This window comes from Octodon degus, unplaced genomic scaffold (assembly GCF_000260255.1).
Source record: "Octodon degus isolate 3935 unplaced genomic scaffold, OctDeg1.0 scaffold00024, whole genome shotgun sequence".
Taxonomy (NCBI): domain Eukaryota; kingdom Metazoa; phylum Chordata; class Mammalia; order Rodentia; family Octodontidae; genus Octodon; species Octodon degus.
This window is the reverse complement of record NW_004524600.1, coordinates 5,246,516-5,273,752: the sequence shown is the minus strand read 5'-3', so window position 1 is coordinate 5,273,752 and position 27,237 is coordinate 5,246,516. Positions and strand designations below refer to the sequence as shown.

The following is a 27,237-nucleotide window of genomic DNA, read 5'->3' as shown; positions in this document are numbered from 1 at the left end:
TTGTACAGAGTCTACAGGGTCTCACTACACAGATCAGACTTGTAGTGATCCTTCCTGTTTTTCAGCCTCTTAAGCGCTGGGATTACGGGCACATACCACCACACCCAGTCTTAGTGTATCTCCTCAGCTGGCTGTTCATTTGTACCCTTTGTAATAAACTGGCACCATTAAGTGCCTTCCTGTGTTCTGTAAAAACAAGGAACCTGAGGAGAGCATCATGGGAGCCCCTTGGCCCACTCTGGGTAGACAATGTCAGGACTGAAACTGTCAGGCTCCCAGTAGGTTGGTGCTCACTGGAGAATAGCTTAGTGTCTGGGGTTTGGTCACAGAGGAGTTCTGTGTCATGGTGAGTATAGGAGTGGCAGAAACACCTTGGCTTTCCTGTCTCTCACCCAGGTTCCCACCCGTTTCTTACAGGAGTCTTTCCTCACCTGGTCCTTGGTAGGCCTGGGGGTGTCCGAAGGCAGTGTCCCAGTTGTTGGCAGTGCTTCTCTGAGCGCTGGCTCCCTCTTGCCGAGCTCCCCAGCCATCTGAGCTCTCCCAGTTCCCAGATTTTGGGGCATTCCAGGCTGACCAAGGGTCATTGCCACCACTGACCTAAGTGGGGATGGGGGGAAGACAGAATTTGAGACTTCAGGAAACTCTGACTCAATGTATCAATATGACAACTGAAAGCAAGAGGAGTGCTGAAAAGAAAACAGCAGAAATTCATTTAAAGTAATTTTAAATCCAATTTCCTTCAGAGCGCATAGAGAAGCACAAATAGCCACATCATTCTGCTTTTACTAACATTAATATTTTGCTGTATTTGCTTAGAAACTTTGTGAGGTTTTTTTTTCTGTATTTTAGGGAAGGGTCTACAGGGTGTTCAGGGTCTCACTGCTAGATCGGACTCGAAAAGATCCATCTGTTTACAGCCTCCCAGGAGCTGGGATCATAGGGGTGTGCCACCACGCCTGGTCTCAACTGCCTTCTCAGTGCACCCCGGGGGTGGGGCTGGTACAGCAAATCCCTGACCCTGTGCCTGCTTGCAGGCAATTTAATCTGCTGAGCTATATGGTTGGCCCCAAGAAACTTTGAACATGGAACAAGTACATACAGTGGGCCCTTGGTTCATGAGCTCTCTTTTTTGCAAAAAAAAAAAAAAATTGGTTCCCTAACAGAAGTATTGGGCAAAATTTTGTTTTTGTCTCTCCACAAACTGTGGTCCTATTTGTATCAGGTGACAAATAGGACCACAGCTATCCTTCCCACACAAACAGAAACCACAAAACTGGCCATCTTTTTGAAAGTCATAGAACAAATTAAGTTTGTAGACCAAGGTACCATTCCATTAGACTCAGTTAAAATTCTCTATTTTTCCTTCCTAGAAGCACTGTACTTTTTTCTTCTCACCTGTTTGTACACTTGCATGGTAGATGTGCACAGCTATGGTTTTTAAATCAACCTACAGATGTCATACTGAATGTGTGTCTTCACAAGCTACTTTCTTCACTCCACATTGTGTGTTGAGATTATAAATGCTGATGCTGAGTACCTGCTTCATACACTGTTTTAGAACAACCCATTCCACTCTAAGTAGGCTTTTCTTTGAAAAAGTAATACATGCAAAATAAAAACATTCCAAGTGGCATAAAATGATGTGGAATGAAGCAACATGATTACTTCTTTAAGATACCAGTCACTGCAAAACAACTACTACTGTCAAAAGACAAAAATCACAAGTTTAATCACAGATGTAACTGGCTTTTTATTCGAGATTCATAAATGAGGCCGTGTACATCCTATAACAAAGAACGAGCATATCCATGGGGCAATGTGAGAACAATAGTTTTGTAAGGAAACAGAGATAGAACAAAAACAAAAGCTGAGTGGTAAACATGAGTTACTTCCAGATACCTTTTTTTAAAATAAGGATTAAAAAGCCCTTTATTTGGAAAGAACTATTTTTTGTCATAAAGGGTTAAAAAGAACTTTCTTGTTTACCTTAATTTACCCAGTTTATTTTTTATTTAGTTTATTTATTTATTATGTATTTAGTACAGGGTCTACAGGGTCTCACTACATAGATCAGACTCCTAGTGATTCTCCTTGTTTTTAACCTCCCAAACTCTGGGATTACAGGTGTGCCACCACTCCCAGTCTTAATTCAGCCAGAATGGAATTTCCTGTTTTAGAAAAAACTGGTCAACTGGTCTGTGTTGGAATCTATGTGCTTCCTTAACATTTCAGTTGATTATGTAGCATTTAGCATGAGTATCTCCATTTTGTCTTTTTTTTTTTTTTTTTGGCCTTTTGAGACAAGGTCTTGCTATGTAACCTTAGGCTAGCCTTGAGCTCACTTTGTAGTCCAGGCTGGTCTCAAACTCGAAAAGATCCTCCTGCCTCAGCCTCCTAAGTGCTGGATTACAGGCATGCATCACCCTGCCCAACTGAGTATCTCCATTTTGGCTTGGCCTGGTCTGCTGGGGCATAGTGAAGCAGCTCTGTCCAGAACAATGGCCTCCCATAATTCTGTTTTACACCACTAACCAATTTCTTACATGTACTTACTGAAACATTCCAGATATAGAGATCCTTTTTGTTTTTAACACATAAGTGGGCCCACATTATACTTTCAACTCTATTCTTCTTTCTTTTACTAACACAAAATATTCTCAATGTCAATCCACATGGATACAACATTCTTTTACGTGCCTCCACAGAATTTCATTGCGTATCTCCCACAATCTAACCAGCACACACTGAGGCCTATCTTGCTTTCAGTGTAATATTGCCAAGTACACCTGTGTACTTCTCGTTTATCTAGCAGATTGGTGAAATTTCCAGAAGGAAAATCACTATTTGTCTAATGATTACACATGCCTATTCAGAACTGACAAATTCTGTCAAACTGCTTTCCAAGAAGATTAGTCACATTCCCACATTTCTACTGACATTCTGAGGGCTTTGCATTGCATAAAAGGAGGCTCTCATATTTCAGAATTATTTTGAAAATAATTTTCCCCCACTATTCCTTTGAGTAATTTTATAATTTACTTAATACTGTTATAGTTTAGCATGGGTTCTTAGCTGCTTGTTGATGGAAATCATAGGAAGGCCAATTTTAAGGCTAAAATGAAAGAAACACAACTAGCTACTCTATAGACAGTAGCCCCAGAAAGGGAAGCAAACATGGTTACTTTATACAATGCGGCTTTTGCATTTATGGGATCTCAAAAGAATGTCATTAATTATTCATGGATTTTTTTTTAAAGGGGGGGAATGATTTTATCCCGTTTGTTCAAAGGATGTACACCTTGTTTTTTACATGGGCTTATTCCTTTCATCAACCATTTGTTATCTTTCCCCTTCTGGTTACCTCAAAGTAACCGCCTGCAGTCCTAAGTGTCCTTGCCTTGGTTACACAGCTGGGCTCCGGGTCAGATCACCTATGCTCAAATTTCATCTCTGTAGTGTGTTCAACAGCCTTCAGGAGGTGATTTAACCTACACCAAAGTCTGTGAGCTTTCTGTCTCAATACTGTGAAGACAATTTTGGAACGGGCAATGTACACAGCCTGTTTCATACTATTTCCACATTATTTTGGAGCCTACTATATAGAAAAACATTAATAAACCATTAAAAACCATTAGGTTAACAACTCTCATCTGTTTATTTTTTTTTTTTAATTTTTTAAAATTTTATTTATTTGTGTGTGTGTGTGTGTGTGTGTGTGTGTGTGTGGCCAGCTCAGCCCACCAGCGGGCGGGGCAGGCTGGCATGTGGTGCTGGGGTATGGAACCGTGGTGCCTGTGCTTTGCTAAACTTCTTCTAAGTAGGTGCTTTAGACCACTGAGCCATCTCACCAGCCCTGTTTACTTTTTTTTTTTTTTTTGGCGGAACCAGGGATTGAACTCACACATTTGCGATTGCCAAGCAAGTGCTTATTCTACTGAGCCATCTCACTGGCCCTCATCTGTTTATTTTTAAACAAGAACTTTAGCTTAATATCTTTAAAACCACCTTACAGAGTGTGGCAGTGCAAGTCTGTAATCCCAGCATCCAACAGGTTGACACAGGAAGACTAACAAGAGTTCAAGGCCAGCTTGGGCTCCACAGGGAAGTTCAAGGTCAGCCTGAACTATGTAGCAAAACCCTGTCTTTAAAAAAAAAAGAAGCAAAAGCAAACAACGAAAAATCTTGGGTTGGGGAGCTAGCTCAGTAGAATAAGTGCTTGCCTGCCAAGTGCAAGGTCCTGAGTTCAAGCCCTGATACCACAGTCACACACACAAAAAATCTAAAACCATCTAAACTTTAGCATTACAATGTTCAGTTCAAAAATGTGATTTCCAGGGCCGGCCAATTTAGCTCAGCAGATTCAAGAGCCTGCTTAGGCAGACACAGGGGCCAGGGGGTTCAATCCTTGTTCCTGGGGTGCATTGAGATAGCAATTGAGACTGGGTGTGGTGGCGTGTGCCTGTAATCCCATTGCTTGGGAGGCTGAAACCAGTAGAATTAGTACGAGTTCGATCTGTGTAGTATGACCCTGTACTAAACTAAAAAAAAGTGATTTCCCTTTGGAACAGGCTTGTACGAGACACTGCTAAGGGCTCTAGGCCTCCTGCTGGACGGCATCGTCAGGGACCCTAGGTCTCTAGCTGGACTCACGCAAGATACTGCCGTGGGAGCCCGGCCCTGCGATGGATTTTTTGGCTGTTTACTGTGTGAACAGATTTCCTGCACTCCTTTGTACTTAACTCTTTGGGTGACTGCTATGAAATAATCTTATGAAAACAATTAAAATGTGTTTCATTTGCATCACCTTAAGTTTACAGATAAACTGAGAGAAAAGTATTTTTCATGATTTCAGTACTGAAATTTAAAAATATGAAATAATGAGTTTTCTTTTAAGTCTTTACTTTAAAAAGTGTTGAAAATTCTCTAAATTTTAATTTTTATTAGTACATATTTGTATACACAATGATTACATACATTGTGGGAGGTTGGTACACGGATGTAACACATTTTAATTATTTATCCCTTTCTCTTTATCCTTTTCTACCATCTTTAAAAGGTCAATTATCTTCAATATTTTTGAAATGCACTTTGCTACTTATATTTTGGGATTCTCATATAAGAGAAACCATGCATTATTTAAGCTTGTGTCTGATTTCTTTTGCTTAAAATTACTCTCTCACATCTTTGTAGGAAAAGGTCTAACTATTTTCATAGGAATGATTCCAATTTGTTCTTCTTTATGGCAGAGGAATACCACATTTACTTTATCCATCCAGCTGTTGACAGATGATTATGTAGGTCACTTCCAAGGTTCAGTGTTATGAGCTGTACTGCTATAAATATGGGTACCCATGTATCAGTGTAGTATGATGGCTTTAACTCTTTTAGGAAGGTAACAAGAATGCAAATAATTGGGTTAAATGGAATCCCTATATTTGATTTTCTGAGAAATTTCCATACTGATTTTCATAGTCATTATGATTATGGATAAATTTTGAAAAGAAAGTGGAGAGAAATTTGCAAGATTATGCAAACTGTCTACTGTGTTGTATACCTCTCCGATGGTCTTTTTTGAAGACAGGGTCTTGTTATGCAGCTTAAGCTGCCTTAGAACTCACTACCTAGCTCAGGCTGGCCTCAAACTCCTAGTAATCATCTGCCACAGCCTCTGAAGTGCTGGGGTGCAGGTGTGTGCCACTGGGTGTGGCTCACCTCTCTGAAATTTTAGAATGCCCTAAGGGCTGGTATGTTTTATACCTCACTAAATGATATGAGATGGCCAGCTGGCTGCCTCGGGCCAAAATAACCGGTATTACTGTAATATCTCTATTCTAATAGCTTTAGGAAAAATTGAAGTGACTTGTGATTTTACCTCCCCTAAGATCAATGTTAAGAGCAGAAAGATGTTTCACCCACAAGATTGCAGACTTATAAAACACACAGCTCACAAATGACAGCTCTAGAGATGGACTCTCCAGACACCTTGGTGGATACTGGACATGATGTGACTAAACTGAGGGACACTTAGGATAAACTCTTCCTTTCGCAGTTTGATTAACATGTTCTCGCCAACTTGCACCACCTGTGGTATATGCATGACTGTACCACCCGTGGCTCAGAGCCATCTGGCAACAAAATATACAAAGTATGGCTCCATTGTGACCGTGATATGGGATGGAGTTCGAATCAGTAACATGTACTCTCTGTCCTCCAAGCTCTTGAGGTTTTTACAGTAAGAACATGAAAAGGTACAAAAGTATGGGGGACTGCAATGGCAGTAAGTACAGAGAGCTGGCTGTATGGAAGATTCAGCATGAGGAGCGAGTTGCCACGGGCAGCAGCTGGGCCTCAGCCCCACTGCTTTCAGCTGGAGTGTCTCACATGTGCTGGAGTGCAGTGCAAGCTAGCCAGGAAGGAATTTTATTGAGATGGAAGAAAATCTGGAGTAGTCACAGCACGGATCCTCCAAACAAAGTACAATCCATTCAACTGGACTGAAAGAATGCAACTGTTATTTCAGCATTGCTCTGTTTATAACTTCTAAACTTGTAATAAATGTCACACTATTTGGATATGCAAACATGATCCCAGCTATATACCTAGGTTACAAAACTCTTGTATATTTGTTCCTATCTTTGTATTTTTCTGGAACACTCTCCATCTTGTTTCTGCCTGATGCATGCTGCCAACAACGTCTGTCAAACTCGCACCACTACTGAGGTGTGGTGGTGTATGCTTATAATACTATCACTCCGAGTGACGGAAGCAGGCAAAGTCCAAGTTCCAGCCCACACTGGGTAACTTAGTGACTTGATAAGGCCGTGTCTCAAAATAAAAATATAAAATAAGGGCTGGGGGCTGGGGATGTAGCTCAGTGGCATAAGCACCTGCCTGGCAAGCACAATGTCCTGAGTTAGATCCCCCCTACCAAAAAAAAAAAAAAATGCTAGGGATGCAGCTCAGTATAAAGATTGTGGTTCAATTCCTGGTATTGCAAAACAAAATCAAACCAAAATAACATGCATGTCTGCATTATGCACACAAGTACACACACGCACACACATATACCCTAAGCCACTGGAAAATCTCTTGTCTTCATCAGTGCCTTTGCCCTTACTCCCCTGCCAGATAAGCTTCATGGGCTGGCGGGCCTTGCTTCTCCCATCAGTGCCCCCTACCAGCTCAGACTCAGATGTGGTTCTATGTGAATTTGCTCTTCCCATACCCAGGTCTCTGGCTTAAAGAGCAAAGGCTCTCAACCCCAAAGCTCTTAACCGCACACAGCTAGTCATACTAAAACATTCTGCTCCTCAGACGGTTTCTGATTCTGAGGTGCCTTTTCTGTCCTCTTCTTCTACCTTTCCTACCTCCTTCTTCTTACTGGGAAACATCTTCATGTTCTCTCTTTTTGTATATTTTATTGTATGACTCCTTCTGACTTGCTGTCAACCACATGTAATTAAAACCCCTTCACTAGGTCTGGTCATAGAATAAATTTTATGATTCTCTGTCCACCAACAAATCAAGCATTTTTACAGAATGGTCCTTTCATTCTGTTGCCTATGCTCATTACCTAATCACAAATCCTTAAAGTTTCAAACTTTAGATTTTCCCAAACTCTTCTATAACTGCCTTTTTTCATGCCATGCTCCACCGGCCTGCAAAGCCTTCTCCCCTTCACCTTCCTGCGTTTATCAGTCCTATCCTACCTTGAAAACTCTGCCCTTCCTAGAGCCTACTTGCTGACATTCAGGCTTATCCTGCAATTCCAACGTCAGCCTTCAGTTACAGTTATTTGCATTTTAGTTGGTCTAGTACGTCAAGGGCACAGCCTTATGTTATTTAGATATCATTTACCCCCCAAATATTTTCAAAATGCTTGCATAAAATGATATCAACTTAAGCAGAGCCACAGAGACTCATTCTCAAAAAAACACCAAACCAAACCAAACCAAGCTGCAAATATATTGAGACTAGCAAAGGACTACAATCCTGGATGTGCGTGCCGTGGTGTACCACAGGTGCATCTGAAGAGCACAGGGCAAAGAAAAGTTGTTTTTTTGTTTGTTTGTTTTTTGTTTAAAGGAGAGAAGTCCATGTAAGCTCCTTTAAAAACAAACACTACTGGTTACTGCACTTGTTGCAGTAGCTGCTATTAATCCATTGGTGACTGCAGCCATTGTCAGGCCAGTGACTCTGTGCAACAGACTTATTTGCAATGTAAGACTTGGATTTTGAGTCATTCCTTGCATAGTTCCTGCTATAGGCATATTTGTGGGAGGACTTCCCCTTCATTGGCTCCCAGACTCCTTTTGTTAGAAATTATGTGTAATTCCATTTTGATAATGGTATCTTTCACAGTGGCAAGAACTCAAATATTTTAAATATGATGTTCTTGATAACTTTTATGAAAAATATATTACTCATTGACAGACATCTAACTTTTACAACATCAATATTTTGTAGAGGAGGAGGTAAGATTTTCCTTATGTATAATGACTTTCTAGAAAATTCATTACTGTGGTTGACCACAGAGTGAGTGATTTTCAGCATGCAACTACAGAGAAAATGACTTTTAGAATATACCACCATATTCTTAAAATAACATCATCTGAGCTCAAAGGACATAGACAGGCACAGGTATATGGAAGGATAGACAAATATGTGAGAAAGCAAGAACAGTAAATGTTTATGGTAAATTCTAGAAGGTGGGTAAATGATTCTTCACTATACATTCTGTTTAACTTTTCTATGCCTGAAATCTTTTTTTTTTTTTTTCCAGAACTGGGGATTGAACTCAGGCCCTTGCGCTTGCCAGGCAAGTGCGTATTCTACTGTGCCACCTCCCCGGCCCTTCTATGCCTGAAATCTTAACAAAATATTGGAGAAAAAAATCTGCAAAATTTGTACATACAATCACTTTCTTCTGAGCTCCATTAGAGGGTACACAAGAAACAGGGAAGAGCCACCTGTCTCATCTGGTACCTAGGAACACAGGGCCTGGCACAAGAAAATACTTAGTACAAAAAAGTATTTCTTAAGCAAATACAATACCAGAATATATTTTTTTGGATCTATAAAAGCCGTATTATAATTTGCCTCGTGGTAAACTAGCTGATTACGTCTAAGTCTCTTCCTAACCCCTTTCCCCAACAAACTTAAATGTCCCATAAGGGCTAAACACAGTATACTCAACACTCAACAGAATTGCAGATTTAACACTCTAAATTTAAAAGGTAGCTTATCCTTTTAAGACAAAAGAAGAAATTTATTTACATTGGCTTTGTATGAGGAGACTAATTTAAGGTATTCACTGAAAGCATTTATGGCATTGGCTAAGATCCAGCAGAAAGAAAAGGAAACAGGCAAACACCTAACTGTTGAGCCACACAGAACACAGAAGGGAGTCAGGGTGACCATGAAGGGTGGGAGTGGCAGGAGAGCACACTGTACATCCATAGCGTATGACAGCTACAGGAAATTGGACACATGACAACTGGACTTGTTTGTCATGTATCCATGGGACAGCTTCTGAGAAACTCAGCACTAGGTGGCTGCATCATTATGTGAGCACACAAATCTAGATGGTATGCCAGATCAGATTTCTAGAGAAGCACAAAGGATTATTTTCTATTCTGGTCAAAGATCTGTTCTCTTCAAATAGATAAAAGAACAATGTCACTATAAAGCTCAACAGCAGCCCCTCATTCTTAGACTTTTGGCACAAGCAGTTTTAGTCTGTGCTAAATCATAAGAGCTTGGCATTTCCAAAACCTAATCCCTGTCATAACAAGCCAGGCTGTGATGATCTCTTTGGATCCTCTGGCCACTGACTTCTTTGCTACTGACTGCAATCAACTCTTTTGTTCTCTCAACTGCAGACACGTGGTCGCGCCATGCCCCACTCTGATGCGTGACTGAGGTTTCAGGCTCTGAGGTGCTTCTTTAGCCTTCCCTTATACCCTTCCCTCTTCTCTCATTTCTGCAGAGCCAGAGCCACATCTTTGGCTCTTCTTGTCCCTTCATGGTACCAAGCCCTACCTGCCTGTCACTCACAGAATTAACTCTTCTCTGGAATGCACCGATCATGTTTTAGGGAAAGTCTCAGCTAGGTTTCTAAGACCCTAATTCCACAGCAGTTTCCACTTCAGGTTACTTGGCCCTGGAAGAGCTTTCACAAAATATTTTACCTGAAACAATCACCTCACTAGGAAGAAAAGTTTACTTGGAAGAGTTGTTAAATGTTTATTTCCTGTAGCACCCAAGCATGAAATTTACCTTATTTATGGAGGAAGAAGGAGAAGGAGAAGAGGAAGAGGGTGGTGACTGGCTGAGACTTTCAATACAACCAATCTGAGCCAAAATATCCACCTTAAAATAAAAAAAGTGTTCAGTGAATGGGGTAAAAACTTTTAACCAAAACATGTCATGGCAGGCCTAAATTTACCAGAAAACGCTAGCATGCCACTCACACAGACATTACATGCAGAAGTCCCAACTGCCTGGTAGTCAATTATCATCAATGCACTGCATCTTCTGGGGTGTGTTGTTTGGTATGCAATACACTGTCACCAAGATATAAGAAAACAGTATCACTGAAACACTAAAAACAACCAAAAACTCCACAAAAGGGATGAAACAAGTATCAGGCACACCATGTAGCCAATGAAACAAACTCAGAGGAAAAAAATTACATTTGAAAATGTTAAGATTTTGAATTTGCTTTCAAAGCCATCATGCATGTAAATACACATTTAAGATTAGCAGAAGCCGCTCATCACCTGTAAGTTAACGCAGTCTAGAGAGTCCTACTGAGCCCAGCTGTGAGAGGCCGAACAGTCCCATCATTCAGAAGCAAAACCAGGTGTCCTTTGGTGTGGACTCCTGGAGGTGCTCAAAAGGCAGCATCCCAGTGGGCTGCGATTAGTGACTGGTTCCTATAAGACTAATCTATGGCCAGATTATAAAACAGCTGCCAGAGGACTGTGGAGCTCACTTTTCAGACCTCAATCCCAGTTCCATGGCTACTCAGTATAGAATTCAGTGTTACATGATGTTACATGGTGTTATGAGACGTATTTTTTCCAGGTACAACTCTCCTGTCAGTTTGTGGTATTATTTTACTTTATAGATGTAAATGTACAGAAAAGTATAAAAACGAAGTACAAGAAATAAAGCCATGCTGTTATGTTGAGCTGTAGAGGACTCAGGTCAACAACTTCTGACACTGCCAGTTAAATGGAAGACCCAGTACTATTATGGACTACTGGACTATTTTGGAATATTTTGCTGAGTTCACATACCTATAATATTTAAATGATGGAACTAAATAAGAAAAGGGGATATAGATGAATGACCATTTTGTATCTGTGTATTCAAAGTGGCTAGGACAGAGATATAGCTACATTCTCTTAATCCAAGGAATAGAGGGATCTGTTGTAATTGTGTTTGTAAATAGAATATTATGTCTGCATCTTGTACAACAAATAACCACTAGGAAGGCAGTATGCAATGTGTTAATTATTGGAACTGTCCTACCAGTTTGATTTGAAATGGTCTCATTGCTATTTATTTCTCAATAAAATTATGGAAAAAAATTGATGTAAATGTGAATTTGGAAATCAATATGCAAAGAAGAGATGGGGTAACAGGCACTAAAGTTGGGTTGCCAATTAAATCTAAAAAAAAAAAAAAAAAAGAATAAAATATATGAAACTACTCTCAAATCACTGGAAACCAGGCAATAAAAGACGATGATCCTGAGACACAGGAAATAAACATAGTAAGCCATCCAGCTGCCCCAGTTTACTCTCTGGAGAGACCTTTTAAGCCACAGATCAGGGATGGAGAACTCACTCAAGGCCAGGCATCTCTGACCTGTGGAAGCAGAGCTGTGCATCTCAGGCAGCATGCTGGATGACAGCAAGCTCACCTAGAAAGCCCTTCAGCTATGCCTAGGGGCCCCAGGTCTGTGGCTGACCCCTGACCAGGACAACACTTAATGAAACTGCTCAGTCAGAGAAAGAATCATGAGAAACAATTCAGAGAACCATCTTCACACTAGGCTGTTCCAAAATTTTCATTGTATCATGCATTGTATCAACAGAGTTTTACTTTGATACAGTGGCAAAAAATATTAAAGTAAATATTATTCTTCAGCTTGTAAAAGCTTAAATACCTGAAAAAAAATTTAAACAATTTCAAAGTAACTTAAGCGATTCCGAAACAAAGCCAAAAAATACTACAGTGCCAAAATATTCAGTATACAACAGGATTAAAATCACCATGTCTGGTATGTCTCCCCCCACCCCCCAAAAAAGAATCAGGCATGAAAAAGAGCAGAAAAAAATAACCCACCCTTAGGGTCAGCCAGATAGCTCAGCAGACTAAAGCACCTGCTTAGGCAGAGTACAGGGATTGAGGTTCCATCCCCCACATGCCATGCCGGCCCTCCCCCCGGGCGTGCTGAGACAGTGACCGAGCCTGGGTGTGGTGGCGTGCACCTGAAATCCCAGTGCTTGGGAGGCTGAAAACAGGAGGATCACCACGAGTCTGATCTGTGTAGTGAGACCCTATAGACCCCGTATTAAGTACATTAAAAAAAAAAATCTACTCATCACAAAATGAAAATCAGTTGGGTATGATGACACATGCCTCTAATCCTGGCACTCAGGAGGCTGAGGCAGGAGGATCACTATGAGTTTCTGACCAGCCTATGCTACATAATGAGTTCAAGGCTACCCTAAACTGGATAGTGAGACCTTGTCTTTAAAAGGGGGAGGTGGTGGGTGCTGGGGGTGTAGCTCAGTGCAAATGCCTTGGGCGCTTCCTGTAGTACTGCCAAAACCAGGTAAAACTGAAGCAGACCCAGTAATGACATAGATGGTAAAATTAGCAGTATTTAAAAGTAAGAAAGCTTTCCAACGCTACCACTGCAGAAGAAACAGTGTGAACAGGCTCCCAAGAGGTGACAACTAACTTCAAGTGTGAAGAAAAATAAAACACTCTATTAGTTTGAAATACACTGAATCAATATAAATGCAAGGCCCATTATTCTAGGGAAAAGCACAACACAGCTGTTCTTCAGGAAAATGCACTACTCACTATTTAAAGCAGTTATAAAATAACTTACTGTGGGAACTGGCAATGTAAAAAGAAAAATTCTACAGGTAGGGAGCTAATTATCCCCAGCTGATGAAGCAAAGTGCCACCGTACAGGAGAAAGCCAGGTCAGCACATGTGCAAAGAACAATACCGTTGATTCAGGCAAGGACTGGCAGCTGATATTAAGTCATCAGACGAACGACTAGTGGTGCTTCACTACATCAGATTTCTTTTTAGTCAGAACAAGAAAATATACCATATAATGGAGGCAAAAGATTAACCTAACCTAACCCAGGAATGTTCTGATGAATAACAGTGGGTTGACCAGATGACCTGTCTTCTGTGACAAGCGACCTTGATAAGAGGTAACATGAAGTATATAACTTGTAGGAAAGAACTTAATGCCACAAGGAAATAATCAGTCAGACCCAAACACAGGACTCTACAAGACAAATATGGCTACATCAGAATTTTAAAATTTTTCTAAAAAGTGGGAAGTAAACAAAGAAAAAAAAGGAACTTCAAAGGACACAACAAGATGTAAAGCTTGGCCATAGTATGGATACTAGTTCACAAACAAGCTGTCAAAGGCATTTGGAGTCAGTGGAGATAATTCAGATTGGTCTGGATACTAAATGACACAAAAACTTATTGAACAGGAGAAGTAAGGATTACTACTTTTTTTTATTACTTATTTACTTTTAATTTTTTTGAGACAAGGTCTTGCTGTGTAGTGCAAGCTGGCCTTGAACTCTCTTATGTAGCCCAAGCTGGCAATCCTCCTGCCTCAGGTTCCTGAGTGCTGGGATTACATGTGTACAGCATCATGCCAGACAATATTCTTAACTTTTAAACATTATGAATATACACTTTTATAAATGGTCTAATTCTGTTTTTAGATATATGTATAAACTATTTGTATGTTTGTATGAATATCCCCATTCACATAAGAGACCATGAAATGTACATGTAGATAGCTGTAAGGTGGTGAGCTGATGCTTTTCTTTAGTAACTGCTGACTTTAAAACAGCAGTTTCGGGCTGGCGAGAGAGCTTGGCAGTCTAAGTGTCTGCCTGGCAAGCACAAGGACCTGGATTCAAGCCCCAGTACCGCATGCTGTGCCAGCACCAAACCTGCACCAAACCTGCCACTGGGGAGGGTGAGAAAGGAGATCACTATGAATTTGAGCTGCATAGTGAGACCCTATACCAAATAAAATAAATAAATAAAAGGTTAAAAAATTGAAAAATTAAAACAACAGGGTCTAGTTTCATAATACTATGTCATTTTGTTTCTCATAGGACATCCCTCTGTGGGAGCCCAGACAAGAGATGAACTCCTACTTCCGACAACAAGACGACAGTGCAACTAAGGAGAGGCCTTTGAGCGGTTGCAGTTGCCCCTATGTCCTGGATGGATTAAAAATGTTTACCTTTCATGCTCATTTTGGCTTTGGGGAACACCACAGGTTGGGTAGTTCTAGAACTGGTGAACGAGGTGGAGGCTGTACTATAATGTTCTTATTTGACAGGAATTGCGTAAATGGTTAACAAGAGGTGATCAAAAACACTATTTAAGGGCCGGCCAAATAGCTCAGCAGATTAAAGCACATGTAAGCAGGCGCAGGGGCTGGGGGTTTGATCCCTAGGCCTGCCGAGCCAGCCTCGCCTCTGGGGCACACTGATACAGCAATCACGCCTGTAATCCCAGCTCTTGAGAGGCTATAAATAGGCAGGTCACTACGAGTCTGATCTAGTAGTGAGACCCTTCCCTAAAATGCAAAAAACAAGAAAAAACAAAACAAAACAAAAAAACCACTGCATTTAAATTTTAAAAATTATTACGATAAAAGGTATACTAACCACCCCCAAATACTTAAACACATCTATTCCATAATTCTTGGCAACATATCTTTTACTGTAGTAAGGCCTAAAAATGTCTTAGCATTCACCATAGTTTTTTATTATCCTTGCAGTTTTATATTGTCATCTTAGGGGAGAGGCGCTGCATGCACCCACAGTCCTCCTTACTACAAATGAGGAGCCCTGAGAGTGCCCCAGCCACGCATTTCTACACTCTGTTTCTTTGTTCTGCTATCAGCTGGCTCATCCTATGATGACCTATCATGCAACCACACCCAAGTACAGCTGCCTGCTTGGAAGGGAAGAAGCTGAGGAGAAAAAAAGAGTTCAGGAAACTGGAAACTCCCAGGGCAAGACTGGTCCCAGGAGTACACAGTGAAAATGAGCGGGAAACCACTAGCTGTTCACAAAACAAGGCCGTTTTAAGAAGCATGAATATTCTTTTGTACTTTATCTGCATGAGGGACAGTTTTTATCAAACATTTCACCAGTCACTTAGTAACAATGTACAAATTGTGCTAGAAAGTGGGAATAGGAAGCAAATAATATCTGATTCCTATAGCCGAGAATACTTTGGTCAGAACGATTGACAAAGATTTCCCCAAAGGCCTGAAAATATAACGAAAACCTACAATGTAAAAAAGCCTAACTAATTCAGCTCAAAATACAGAAGAACTTGTAAATTCTGTTTTGTTCTTTACAAATCTTTAATTCAAAAGACAACAGAATTCTACAGGTAAACATCTAACTTTAGAAATTAATAGAAATACGCACACATACTTTCAAAAAGAGAAGCAGGGGGTCGGGGAGATGGCTCAGTGGAATAAGCGCTTCCTTGGCAAGTGCAAGGGCCTGAGTTCAATCCCCAGTCTCGCCAAAAAAAAAAAAAAAAAAAAAAAGAAAAAAAGAAAAACAGGTCACAAGAACACACTAAATCCACTTACAGACAACTGCAGCAGTAGTACAGACTGGAAATTATCAAAACAAGTATTTTGGAGCAGGATTTTGCTACGCAGTTCAGTCTGGGCTTGAACTCACTTTGAGGCATGGCTCGCCTCTAAGAGGCCCTCCTGGCTGAGATCTGCCAGGCTCAGCCTCCTGAGTGCTGGGATTAGACACACACACCACCACGCTCAGTCCAGAACAAGTTTAAATTACTTATATCCTTTGTTAACTCATATCATGAACCCCAAATATCAATTTTAAGTGTTTATGTTTTAAATGAAGAAAATTATTTAAGTAATTAGGTAATAAAAGAATGGATAAAAGAGATAATACTTAATTATTAGCTTACAAAGTTTACTTATTTTGTTAGCCAAAAGTCTTAAAACAGGCAGTTATATGTGTAAAGCAACTAACACAAGACAATTTGCTTTCAGATAGCCCAGGTTGATAAAAGTTCACGCGAGGCTCTGTGGCTTCACTCAGGACAGCACACCCTGTGTCCCCTGGGGTGTAGTTTACTCTTGCTTTTTCCTCTGCCCAACTCTGCTCTGAAGAGCCAGTTTCTCCCTCACTCTTCACTTTAACTTCAAATACACTTTGTCACTGCTTAAGAACAACAAAAGGTCCCTGTGAAATGGGCTGGTATGGACATTCGTGACAACATGTTGCATGGACGCAACACTCACTGGCTCTTTACCACAAGAGCCATAAGGTTAAACATCTTTGCTTTTGTCATCTATTTCCAATTAGACAAAAACAAGCAACCATAGAAACCAATCTATACAACAGATTTTATTATGTGTATTTCTCAAAGGTTCCCTAGATGAACAAGGCTGTCATTATTCAAGTTAAGGATCGGTGATAAGGTTGGTACTGACAGTCTAGTGCAGCTTTGAAGGCAAATGTCCACAAATCCTATGAACAGTGGTGTACAACACTGCTTAAAAACTCATAACCACGCAGAAAAGATTGATATTAGGTGGGAGGAGACATTAAGGGCCTTTTCCATTAAACTTGTAAAGAGGCAATCCTCATAATTATGATATGCCTACAGTAATTATTATCCTCCTCTGAGGTAATAAAATAAACCCACTACTTTTCTTTAGTTTTTAAAAGTGACTTTTAGGGCTGGGGAGATAGCTCAGCAGTCAAAGCACCTGCCTGGCACGTGCAAAGATCCGGGTTTGATCCCCAGTACGACATGCTGTGCCAGCCCCAGAACCCCAGGTGCACCGTGCTAGTCACTGAAACCACGTGTGATGACACACGCCTGTAATCCCAGCTCTGAGGAGGCTGAGACAGGAGAATCACTACGAGTCCGAGCTGCATAGCAAGGCTCTGCACCCAATAAAGAAGTAAGTGATTTTTAAATGGTCTAAAAATAGACTTAAATGTTCTAAAAGTATGAGAAAGCAAAATGTAACCCTAACATCAAAACACTACTGCTTCTCTCATCCTGTAGCCAATAAAAAACTTATAATAAATATCAGAAAAAAAGACATGGAAAATTTCTGCACAACATAAATGTTACGTACCTTTGCACATTTAAATCCAAAATGTAAAAGAAAAAACAACAACAAACAACCACACACAAAAATAACCCTTCAGCCAGGCATGCTGGTGCATACCTGCACAGTAATTTCAGCACTCTGTGAGGCTGAGGCAGGAGGACTGCAAGTCTGAGTCCAACTTAGGAAACTTTTAGAGCCAGTCTCAAAAATTAAAAAAAAAAAAAAAAAAGGGGGGCAGGCCAGATAACACAGCGGATTAAAGTGCCTCCTTAGGCAGACCAAGGGCCAGGGTTCAATCCTCAGCACCCCTGGGGGCATGCTGAGCCTGTGACTGAGACTGGGCGTGCGCCTGTAATCCCAGTGCTTGGTAGCCTGAAAAACCCGAAGGATCACTACAAGTTGATCTGTGTAGTGAGACCTTGTAAACCCTGCACTAAATAAAAATAATAATAATAATAATGAAATAAAAATAATAAAAATGGGCCAAAGATGTAGTTCATCTGGGTTCAATCCCCTGTATGACAAACAAAATAAAACAAACACTAAATTAAAGGAAGAGAATATAAATGTTTTTGACAGGGTGATCTCTCAGATGATAGAAATGATGGGCAAGTGACAGAGAACCTCAAAGTCCTGCAGCCCATACTGAGAACCAAGACATCCCGAGACAGGGATACAGGTAAAAATTGGGGAGTCCTACAATATTTTACGTTTCAATGTACCTTGTGATATATTTAGGACTGGGCAAAATTTCTTCATGCGAGTACAGAGTACTTTATTACAGTGAAAGGCCTTTTTCTTGGTACTGGGTATTGAACTCAGGACCTACACCTGCCAGGCAGGCACGTAAGCTGCTGGACTATCTCCCCAGCACAAAAGGCCTCTTCTAAGTTACTGGGAATGGAGAAAAAAAAAAAAAAAAAAAAAAAAAAGAAAAGATAAATCTTTGCTCTTCGTTTTTATTTATTTTTTTTGGTGGAACCGGGGATTGAACTTAGGCCCTTGCACTTGCCAGGGAAATGCTTATTCCACTGAGCCATCACCCCGGCCCCAAATCTTTGCTCTTTAAGCTTATAAATTTATAAGTGAGTAAAATAATGTGATAATAATCATAAAGGGGAAAGAAGTAAGAGAAAAAACAAAAAAGGCTTCATGGAAGATACAGCATGTGAGCTGAACCTTGCAGGATGGACAGGTGACTGAAAGATCCAGAGTCCTCCCATAATTCTTATAAGAGAGCCCTAGGTGCAGAGAGAGAAGGTGGGATGGTATGAGGCAATTCTGTACAGCAAATTGTGTGGCTGGAGCCTGACGCACACCCAATGGTAAGACAGGCACAAAGCCATGTGGATGGATCATAGAACTGTAACTGGGGTTGGAAAACTAGACCAACTTCAAGTCTCAATTTCTCCTACAATTTCCCTACCATGCAAGTGCTTAGAGTCTCCCTATAGAACCCTTTAACTGATTCATAGTGACTACCTCCTAAGAAACTCCTTTCAATGTAGCAAATGTTTACCTCAGGAGCCAGAGAACACCTAACGTTTCTTAAACAGCTAATACATTTAATGTCTTATTTTAAAAGCAATAGTATATGACAATTATTGTTTTAAAATTAATTTTATTGAGAAATAGCAATGAGGCAGTTTCAAAACAGGTTAGTAGGACAGTTACAATAATTAATACACTGTATATTGTTGTCTTCATAGTAGTTATTCATAGTACAAGATGCAGACATGATATCTTGTCAAACACTATTAGTACAAATCTTTCTTCTCACTGAACTAAGAGAAAGTAGCTGTGTATCCTATTTTGTATATATATATATATATATTTTTTTTTTTTTACTACAAAATGGTCCTTCATTTATATCCCCCTTTTTTGTTTAGTTTTGTCAAAGATGGGTATTCTATTTCCATTCAAATATTGTAGGTGTGTGGATTCAGCAAAATAATCCAATATAGTCCAGTAGTCCATAATGGTGGGTTATCCGCACAACTGGCAATGTCAAAAGTTGTTGACTTGAGCCTTTTACAGCTCAGGATATTAATACGGCTTTACTTTTTATACCTCATTTTTATATTTTTCTGCTGGATGGTCGAGATTATGGGGCCATAAAGGAAAATGATTGGTGATATAGAGTGCACCTAAGGAGAGTCACCTGGAGAGAAAACATTCTCTCAGGCTTTCACAGAGAGCAAATGGTCAAACGATGGTCGTGACTCATCCACATGGCTAACACTGACAAAGGATCTACAAACTGCTGTACAGGGTTTCAGGGTAAATCCTGAGGGAATTTGACTGACCTTGTCAGATACAAAAGTTACATTAAAAAAAAGTTACATTTTTTTGTTAAACAATTATTATTATTATTAGGTTAAGTTGGTTGGTTTATTTATTAGATACAGGGTTTCACTACACAGTTCAGACTGCTATCTCAGCCTCTCCAGTGCTGAGATTATAGGTGTGCACCATGCTGTCATGGGGCCAGCATGGCATGAAGTACCAGGGATCAAACTTGCGTCTTTCAGGCACTGCTGAGGTATGTTCCCAGTCGCTATTACATTTTTCTGAGGCAAGGTCTCACCATGTAGTGCAAGCTGGCCTTGAACTCACTTATATGGCCCAAGCTGGCCTTGAACTCCTGGTGATATTCCTGCCTCAGCCTGCTGTGTGCTGAGATTAGTGACATGTGTCACACATCCAGCTTATATAACAATTATTAAACACTAAGCAAATACTGTTCTATATACTTTAGAACTATTTTTATTTACTTTTTCCAAAAATCCTGTAAGATTTCACAGATGAGACACAAGTATAAAACTAAATAGCTTATTTTGAGTCACATAGAAAGCATGGGATCTAGGATTAAAACCCAGATAATGTGGCTCTGGAGCCCAGCGCCACACTGCAGACTCCTTCAGGACAACGGTTCTCCATCCATTCCCTCCCCCTGCATATGTAAAGGATGCAGAACACCCATCGTAACAAGGCTCACAGTGGCACTCAGTTTTAAAGAAAATAAAAATAAGGCACAGAAAAAAAAATTAACATTTCCGGGAAACAAAAAGGAAGGTAACAAAAAGAAACTGGTTTATGGGGAAATCATGAGCGATACTCTTGGCTCTGAGATACAGAACAGCGAGGCAGAGCTGGCAGAAATTGGCCAAACCGAAAAGTTGAGATTAGGAGACATAATTAGGAGATTAGGCCAGAGAGGGCACAATAAGGAAAGAGAACTAAATAAAAAAGGATAAGGGGGCTGAAGATACCTTTTGGAAAAGGAAAATACTTTTCATGTCTTCTCTGTATCTGATACCACTTTATTTAATTTGCCAACAACTGAGGCAGCAGGTGCTGTACCAAAGCCAGACGTCAAGCCAGGCTCCAAAGCTTACAAGGTTCCCATCGCCCAAGTGCAGCCTGAGCATGGGTGGGAAGGGAAGTGATGAGAAGCCATGAAGCCAAAAACAGAGATGGACAAGGGCCAGTGTCACAGGAGCAGAAATTTTAACAGAAGGAGAACCAGGTTCCAAATATGCATATTTCCTAGTAAAGAAAATAGAAAAATCTCCTGAGTCCTTCAGATAGAGTTTACAGAACTTTTTTTTAAACTAATGCTTATCTCACTATGCTTAATTCTTTAGAAAAAGTACAACAATTTTCAATTTCTCAAGCTATAGAGGCAGTGATAGGAGTTTTTGAAAGATCTGTAGTGAGAACCTTTTCATAATCAGGTTAATGATGTAATTTCTACACCAATAATGGGGTGAAAAGATGAAGACAACTATTAATATATTTCTAACAGCTTCTGAGGATTATTACCATCTCCTTGTTAGTTCGTTTTAGTGGTACAGCTAAAACGAGATGCTGCTGAAATTATAAAGTACAACAACTAATAATGAAACTATTATTAGTCACTGCAAGCCTCTTAAAGCCAGCCATTCTACGGCTGTGCTGAATTTTACTGGACCAGTCCTGCTGACGCAACTTTGTTTTCTGCTGTTAGAAACAAAGCTGCAGTAAGTGTTTTGTCTAGAATTTGAATGCAGCTCACCACAGCATGAACTCAGAAAGGCTGGGTCAAAGCAACTATGAACTGTAGCTAGTGATGTATACACCCTACTGCCCCCAAAGGGTACCAACTCATCCTTCACTGATATGGTTGTCAGGGTGCCTACTTACCACACCTTTTTTTTACCACCAGAAGAAAGGTGTTTTTCTTTCTATGCTAGTTTGATAGAAGAAACTGGGAATGAGTATCTCTATAAGTTTATTGACTACTTCTACACACTTTTAAAAAATAGTAATAAACAATCTCTTTATATCCTTTATCCATTTTTTCTCTTGAGTTGTTCATTTTTCCTTATAGATTTCTAAGACTTGTTTGCATAGTAATAGAATTAGCATACATCCATTATATGCTAGAAGAACTTTTCTAGTTTAATATTACCTTTAGACTTAAATGTTTTCTTTTCTTTTTTTTGGCAGAACCGGGGATTGAACCCAGGCCCTTACGCTTGCCAGGCAAGCGCTTATTCTACTGAGCTATCTCCCTGGCCCTTAAATGTTTTCTAGATTAATAATACCTTTTTTTTGAAATAGGTCCTGCTATATAGTTCAAGGGATCTGCCTGCCTCAGCCTTCTACGTGCAGGATTATAGGCATGCACACCACACCTGGCTAACTAATGTTACTTTTGATACTCTCTCTTCATGCTTCTAGACATTGCATCAGGCTTAGAAAGGCCTTTCACATTCCAAGGATATAAGAAATGGTGCCTATATTTTCTCCAAGTTCTTAAAAATACAGCTTCATAATTTTCCAAATTAGACTGTTTCAGTCCATCTATAGAATAATACATTCTATTCCTTTTACACGTATAATTCTGGTCAAAACTGTGGTTCAATTCCCAGACCGTTTTTACTAACACAGTCATAGGTTCTCTCACTTATTATTAAAGAAAGAAAGCAATTACAGAGCAATGACTTTATTGACCCCAGATATTCTACTTATCCTGTGATTGCTGAGGGTATACCGAACTAGGAGTTTTAAGAAAAATAAAAGGAAGTACTATTTACACATTAAGTTACATATTGCAGAACTAATTACTCTGAAATGCATTTACTCATTAAAAATACAAAGTCAAGGAAAGCTCAGATAAATGAAACAGTAGTAGGGCCAAATGAATTACTGAAGGAGATCTCTTAAAAGAAAATTTAAAAGAAAAACAAGATGATCAGAACATGGGAATATGGAGCATTAGGGGCTGGGGGTGCAATCTGCAACTGGCCTGTGTTGAAGAACCAAGTCTAAATTAAGATCTGCTTAAAGATAGATGCTGACCTAGAAGGTGGCTCGGGCTGCTGTGCTGGGAATGTGGCCCTGCGGACTGGAGGCCCATCTCCCTGGCGAGTCTGCCGTCAGTGCAAAGCTGTGCCTTGAGACAAAACCCCGCCAGAGTAAGGGAAGCATCCTCGAAACACACCACTGGAGCCAACACAATTTTCTTTTTCATCTTCCGAGAAGGGAACAATGAACAAACCTGAGAGCAGAAATCCTTAAAGCTACCAATAAACAATTGTCATCTAGTTTCTTCTTAGGGCATATATCATAGTATTTACAAAAGAAACCATAATTTTTACCTATTTAAATTGTTCTTCTATCCTGGATAACTGAGACCAGAGATAGCTGTTTAAAACATTTCTGCTTGATCTAAAGTAAACTCAAATTAATTATGGTCATGATTGCTGAATTTTATTTCTTATTTTTCTTTGGCTTCCAAAGGATTTGATTGGATTAATATTAAATTATATTGGTAAATCCAACTTTTTATCTAAAAAAAAAGCTTGGTTTAATTACTTTGTAAGTGAGCTGGTGAAAAATTTAGACTTTAGTAATTAATTAATATTACTATACTTAAATGTTAAGACATTTTCTTTGTAACACAGTAAGACTTGAACCAGAATTAGTATGACTTGCTAATATGCTTGAGACTATCCTGAGATGATAGCTGTAGTAGGTTCCTTGAATTAAAGTAATATTAACATTTTTTTATTTTTATTTTTCATGTCATTTTTTCCCCATAATTTTATTGAGAAACAAATAGAAATGAGACAGTTTCAAACCAAATTGGTAGGACAGTTTCAATAATTAACACACTGCATACATTCTTCCTAGTGGTTAATTGCTGTACAACATGCGGACTTAATAACCTATTTACAAACACCATTAGAACAAATCCCTCTATTCATTAAAAGAATGTAACTGGGCTGGTGAGATGGCTCAGTGGTCTAAAGCACCTACTTAGAACAAGCTTAGCAAAGCACAGGGACCGCGGTTCAATCCTCCAGCACCACATGCCAGCCAGCCCCGCCCCATGGTGGGCTGCACTGGCCACACACACACACACACACACACACACACGCAGTTCTTTAAAAAAAAGAGAGAATGTAACTATATATCTATCCTAACCACTTTTAATACACAGATACAAAATTAATATTCATCTGTATCCCCTTTTTGTTAAGTTCCATTATTTAAATATTATACGTGTGTAAACTCAGCAAAATATTCTAAAAGAGTTCAGTAGTCCATAATAGTATTGGGTCTTCCGCTTCACTGGCAATGTCAGAAATTGTTGACCTGAGTCCCCTACAGCTCAACATAACACCATGGCTTTACTTCTTATACTTCGTTTTTATACTCTTCACCTTGGTTAAGACCAAGGTGAAGCAGGACCTATGCAACAAGAGTTGCAGCTTTTGGGTCTGATAAGGTCAGTGAAATCCCCTCAGGATTTATCCTGAGATCCTGTACCTCAGATTGTAGAACGTTTTTCAGTGTCAGCCATGTGGATGAGTCACGGCCATTGCTTGGCCAATGTGCTCTCTGTGAAAGCCTGAGAGAATGTTTTTTCTCCATGTGACTCTCCTTAGGCACATGCTACATCATCGATCACTTTCCTCTTTGGCCCCATAATCTCTTTGATCAGAAAATTTGGGATACTACTGAGTTACATGACACTACAGTACAAGTTCTCATATGTCCTGAGTCTTAACTGACCTTGGAAAGCTAGGGCCAAAATGTTGGCTTTCCTTGCGGCCCTCCTTTTTCTCTAATTTTGGTCTGCAAACTTAGGTTGTTAACCATCCAGAAGACAAGCTTATTGTTATTACCATACAACCTAGGCTGTTAAGCTTAAGCTCACTATCTGTCTGCATATCAAACATCTTAGGCATAACATGAAACAGGTATTTTTCATCAAGTATTGATATGTTGAACTTTAAGTCCCTATAGAATATGAAAAAACACTTAAAAATTAGAATATATTTTTAAAAATAGGAATAAAGAACTCATACTTCTTATGTTTACACATAAGTCCAAAAATCTAACCATATACAACCTTGAAGCAGGACAGTCCCACAATATTCCTTTTCCTATCTCTTGCCTTCATTCACCCCCCCCGCCTTCTTTTTGAACAATTATCTACCTGAGAGACAGCACAGCAGCAACTGGCATGTCATGACAAGCAGCCTGTATTCAGTAGACCAGAATGATAGGCACTCCAAGCATGAAACTACTATTACATATTACCATCTTCAGTGCAGTTGCTTAGTTCACAGGTATATACAGTTAGTCAGTATATATAGTATAGTTAGTATACTATATATAGTTAGTATATATAGTATAGTCAGTATATATAGTATAGTTAGGATGAGAATCTTTCCAATTAACTGCTAGATTCAAAAATCTGGAGATTCTCAAGAAATACTAACATTTTTAACTTTTGTTTCCTTTACTTATTCTACAATCATTTCACTGTATTTCCCTTTTTCTGAAATTTTGTCTTTTACTAAATACCAATCCATTTCATGGACTTTAGTAACTCCGTGGATCTCAAATGGGTTCATTATGTTACCAGGGACACTCACAATGTTTGGAGACACTTTAGGCTGTCACAACTGAGATGTCAAGGTACTAAGTAACTATAGGGAAGCAGCCATGAGGGAACCCAGACATTCACAGCACAGAAAAGGGGCCACACCGGAGAGGTATCAGGCCTCCAATGCCAACAGTGCCCAGGGGAAAATCAAGTAAAAAATACCTTTCTTCACGTTTCACGATGAGTAACCTTCAAGTGACCAATGTCCTCAAGTACAGTATTACAGAGTAACAAAATACAGAGAACTGTTTAACTATGGTGATCATTTTGCCTCTTAATTTTAAAGATGTAGGTCAGACTACTTTGTGATTCAGGATGTCTAAAAAAACTTTTTAAATGTATAGCCTATAGTTAAAATATAGCACTCTGAAAAACTCTTGAAAGGCTATTCTGTATGTGTTTGTGTGTGTGTATGTGTGTGCAGTGTGGTGCTTGGCATTGAATCCAAGCCTTATCCACAATAAGTACTTTATTACTAGGCCACAGCCCAGGCCCCCTGAAAGATTAACATATATTCTATACGCAAATAATTATAAATGATAGATTACTAGGCTTAACATAATAAACTTTTATGTTTATTATTTCAATTTTATGTTAACTGAAAACTTTTATGTAGTTTTTTTTAAAAAAGTATGTCCTTAGGCACATTCATTTCTAAAGATGTATACTGCAAATTTTGATACCCACCTTCTTAATCTTCTTCCTGTCACTCACTCTGGATAAGCATTTGGCAATAAACACAGATTCATTCAACTGGTAACACTGTAATTAAAACTAAAACTTTACTGTACTTTTCCTCAAATTGCCCCACCATTCTAAGTCTTCTAGAAACAACACAAAAATGAAAGTGCTGAGTGCCTAGATCTGCTCCTGATTTTGACTGGTATCACTTCTATCATCATGATGAGGGGATTCTAGCTCTGAGAATGGGAGCTGTGTGCCAAGATCCTGGCCTACCACACCACTGAAAATGACCTGCTCATCAATAGGACCATCTTTTCTTTTCATGTTCTACTTCTCAGAGTATTTACAACATCTGAAGTTTGTGGTCACAGTATGACAGACAGACCTAGAAGCAACTCTCAATATCCTGTCTTTTCTCTTACAGACAACTCTGAAGACAGTTTTTAGAAGGCTTAACAGGTGAGCTCTTTGTTAATACCCAAAAGAAATGCACAGCAAGGAACCTAAATGCTACATTGTTTATGCTTTCAGAGAATGGCAAAGCTATAATGCACCATAAGCGTTCACAAATGCACTTTGCTCTTAGTAAAGCCAGTCACAAACAGCAGGATGATGTAAGACATACCTGGTTGTTGCTATTGACAGCTGATGAACTGGCTTGAGCTGTACTTGCTGAGAGGGAATCCAGGAAAGCTTGGTCAGCCACTGAATTTCCACAAGAAAACTGATCTTTTCCATCATTGGGTAAGATCTGTGCATTAGAAAGAGCCCCCATTACTTTCATAAATTACAGTCACTGATTTCAGAGTGAGAGCCTCTAAGGGCAAGCAAGACTTGTCATCTTTATGGGAAAGGAATCTATACCATTCAGTGTTATACATTCTCTTCTAAGGACTGCTTTTGCTGCATTACATAATTTTGACAAGTTGTATTTTATTCTTATTTAAACTACTATTTACTTTCTTGAGAGATTTCTTCTTTGACTCATGTGCATTTAAAACTGTTAAGGGCTGGAGAGAAAGGTCAGTGGTCTAAGTGCCCACCTGGCAAATGCAAGGACCTGAGTTTAACCCCTGGTACCACATGTCATGCTGGGCCCCTGAAACCTAATCCCAGTGCTGGGGAAGCTGAGACAGGAGAATCACTACGTGTCTGAGCTGTGATGCAAGCCCCTGTACCAAACAAA

General features: G+C 39.6%; 1 protein-coding gene across 1 annotated transcript in view; it reads right to left on the bottom strand.

Annotated features, from left to right (window-relative positions):
• The window catches only part of Snx9 (sorting nexin 9), a 107,231-nt gene that overhangs the window by 46,994 nt on the left and 33,000 nt on the right, over positions 1-27,237 (bottom strand). The window contains exons 4-6 of the mRNA XM_023712216.1: positions 26,677-26,802; positions 10,279-10,371; positions 432-597 (exon numbers count right to left, since the gene is read on the bottom strand). Of these exons, the coding sequence (XP_023567984.1) occupies positions 432-597; positions 10,279-10,371; positions 26,677-26,802 (385 nt within the window). The remainder of the gene's footprint in view (positions 1-431; positions 598-10,278; positions 10,372-26,676; positions 26,803-27,237) is intronic.